Below are 3,455 nucleotides of genomic sequence, written 5' to 3' on the forward strand. Positions count from 1 at the left end.
CCGACCCCGGCAATCGACCACGCCGTCAGGATGAACCCGTGGAGGGCGCCAATGTTGTAAGCGCCAAACATATCGGTCACGAAGGCCGGGATAGTCCCGAAGCCACCGCCGTAGCACAGCGTGAGGAGCCAGATCTCGACACGGAACAAGTCGTAGTTTTGGTTGCGCATGACCGTGGGCAGCGTGAGAAGGATCACCACTTGAGTTGCCAGCATGGTGAAGAAGATGCACTTGCGCGCAAATGGCGGGTTCAGGTGGAAGACGCGGACGAGAAAGTCCGACAACATTGGGATGAAGAGGCGGCCGCAGCAGTTGAACGCGCCGTTGATCGCGACGACGGTCGCGCCTTCAACCGGCGATTGCTTGAACACGCCCGTGGCCATGGGTGACAGCCGCGAGAGGACGACGAGGCCGAACACAATGTTCCCGAACATCATCAAGTACATGAAGAAGAAGTCGGCGGAGAGAAGGCAGTCGATCATTCGCATGTTCTTGACGTTCTTGTACCCGTCTTGGTGCTTGGCATGGCCCCCATACACGTCCGTCGCGGTTTCGTCGACGGCTTCGTACTGGGCAGCGTTGCCGTCGCCGCCTTCCTTGGTCACGACGGGCGATTGAAAGTCGGCCTTGCCTTTCTCGGCCTCCGCGGCATGGTCCTCTTCCCCTTCAACATGAATCAAGCCGTGGATGTTAATCCCGCCAACGTTGAACCCCGACGGCGGCGTGCGCATGCACAGCGCGCAGAAAAACATGACGGCGGACATGATCACGCCCAAAAAGATGAACGACCCAGGAAGGCCGAACGCCTTGATGGCAGGCAAGTAGACTACGCCCCACACGATGGAGCCGGCGCCGAAGCCGCCGACAGCGAACCCGGCAGCCGTCCCTCGCATGTCAGGGAACCACTTTTGCAGCGCCGACACGGGCGAGATGTAGTTGATGCCGAGACCGAACCCACCCACGAGACCGTAGCCAAGGTAAACGCCGAGCATCGATTTGTAGGTGAGCGAGATGGCCGCGATGATGTACCCGATGAGAAAGCACGACGTCCCGAGGAACATGCCAGCGCGGGGACCATTGCGTTCGAGCCACGGGCCCAGCAGCGCCGCGGTCGTGCCGAGGAGACCACACGCAATGTAGAACGTGTACACGGCTTTCCCGGCGGACGCGTTGTTATAAATGAACGTGTCGATCGGGATGTTGTAGATCGACCACGAGTATACCGACCCGCAGCAGAACTGGCAAAGGAACGACGCGACGAAGAGGAACCACCGGTTGAACGGAATTAGCGTGGACGTGAAGTACCGGTTGCCGAACCACGGCACGCAGATCAAGTACTTTTCGGCATCAATTTGCTCGGGGGATTTCAGCGGCGGGCTCGACGTCCAGTGGCGCGCCAGGCATTTCAAGATCGACGACATGGCAGGGTCTTCTCGACGACGTGGCAAATGCCAAACTGGTCCATCCGCTCGGTCCTCAAAGGCACATTGCTGCGATGCTGGTGGGACAGGTGAGAAGCTGAATGTACAATTTCAAACCTACTACTACATGGATAAAGACACAAAAGTAGTTTACTTCTTGGTGTTGGTATAAGAATAGGGCATATATTTTGAGCTTGACAGGACGCAGTGTAAAGGCACACTGGAGCAACCTGATGCGACATGGTTGAGCCAGGTGAGTACTCGCAGTAGATCCTGGCGTCCGTTCGCGGCAAGTGGCTGGCGGCTCGGGCGCGCCGATCTGGGCCATTGACGGCGTGCAGTAAGACTGTCCTCCGTTCGACCATGCCAACATCACCTACGAACTTGGCTTTACAGTGGTGTTGTTGGAACGGATGAGGCAGTAGCGCGATGGACGGCAGCCGGCGGTTCCACCTGGGACAAGCGCGATTCGCCCCAGATGCATTGTGACACGTCGGCGCGACTTCATGTGGTGCATTCGTTCAATTTAGAGGGGCCACTACAAGCAGTCGCCGGTTCCTTTACCTAGTGCCGTTTGCTTGGAGCTCCTCCTGTCGACCTTTGAATTTGGAGCACATGGGGAATGACAATGTTGGGCAAGGACGTCTGATCTACGCTGCGTTGGATGGCCACTCTCGGGGTGATATATCGACTAGTGACACTCCATACACACGCTGGAAAATCCCCCTCGTTCATAGACTCCTACGTCCGGTGAACGGCGTGCCACTGCTACCGGGCTCTGTCGCACCAAGTACGTGCGCGTTCACTCGTGGAGCGGCAGCAGCACCCGCCCCTCCCGCATCGGTTCTTCCATCAACCAGTGGATCCCACTCGGACGCTCGAAATTATGGGATATTTCCGGCCATGCTCGCGGATGGACCCTCCCTGTGTCAGCCTGACGTATGAACGGGTAAAGACGACTTCAACGTTCGTTTTGGGTTGTGCTCATAGAAAGTATGCACGATTTCACCTCGTGAACACGCTGCCTCCTGCACGAGTCAGGGTGTTCGAGTTTGACGTACAGCCCCTTGCGCACGCGATCGATGCGGTACTGAAAGTTGGATTACACTGGATTTCGCCTCGTTGTCTCCTCGCCACCACACGATCTCGTAAAGGTCCGCACCTTTGACTTCATCGCTGGTGCCCTGGACAATCTCAAGTCAATGCGATCTCGCTATCTCGCACTGCGATCCAACTTGATGCGCAAGGACGTTGCCAGCGCAATATGGATCGTCGATTCTTGCATGTTCAAATCGTTACCTCATCAAGGGGGCAAGTGCTTCACAACGTTTGCAATTGGTTTCACTTGTCAAGCAGCTTAACCCCGGGAATGGCATTACGTACGGAAGGGCTGCTGCCCGTGGGGGCCAACCCAGGTAAGGGGTCGGAACTGAATTGTGCAGAGGACAAACACGCCGAGGGCTGACGTAGCTGTTGTGAGTCCGCGCCTTGTTTGTCCAGACGGCGTAAAACCCTCTACATCACGCGGTATACGAATTCGCTCCATCGCTGGTCTCGCTCTGAATGCCTTGGATGTGGATGCAGAAAGCACTCTGATGTGGACGCCACATGCACTTTCAACCTTTGTAGACATATTTGCTCGCACCCCAAGGACTCTCGTTATTCTTGCAAGCAGTAGGCAGTTCTCGTAAGACAAGTCACTGGAAGTCATTCATTCGAACGAGCACAAATGCAACCGAGTCTCTTTGTGCTTAAAAAGGGTACCTCGCAGGAACTGACCCATGGTCATTGTACTAGTAGGGGGAAGCTGTATTAATAACGACTCCGATACTTTTTCGCAGAGGGACACTGAATCCGGATAGAAAGCCGGATAGCGCGGTGGAGAGGAGACTTTGGAGGTTGGAAGCAAAATGCAGAATGAATTATTGTCGTTTTTGGTGAAAACTGGACTTTTCACTTCATCGTAGCAAACAGTGAGTACATCGCACACTATTGACGTAGCCAATCAAATCGCATTGCATACTTCGCACGATC

General features: G+C 55.5%; 1 protein-coding gene across 1 annotated transcript in view; it reads right to left on the reverse strand.

The window, feature by feature from the left end:
• Window positions 1-1,421, reverse strand: part of H310_11759 (hypothetical protein) — a gene marked incomplete at both ends in the record, with an annotated part of 1,593 nt that extends 172 nt beyond the window's left edge. Inside the window, one exon of the mRNA XM_008878527.1 lies at window positions 6-1,421. Within this exon, the coding sequence (XP_008876749.1) occupies window positions 6-1,421 (1,416 nt within the window). The remainder of the gene's footprint in view (window positions 1-5) is intronic.
• Window positions 1,422-3,455: the final 2,034 nt, after the last annotated feature.

This window comes from Aphanomyces invadans (genome assembly GCF_000520115.1).
Source record: "Aphanomyces invadans strain NJM9701 unplaced genomic scaffold supercont1.34, whole genome shotgun sequence".
NCBI lineage: Eukaryota > Oomycota > Saprolegniomycetes > Saprolegniales > Verrucalvaceae > Aphanomyces > Aphanomyces invadans.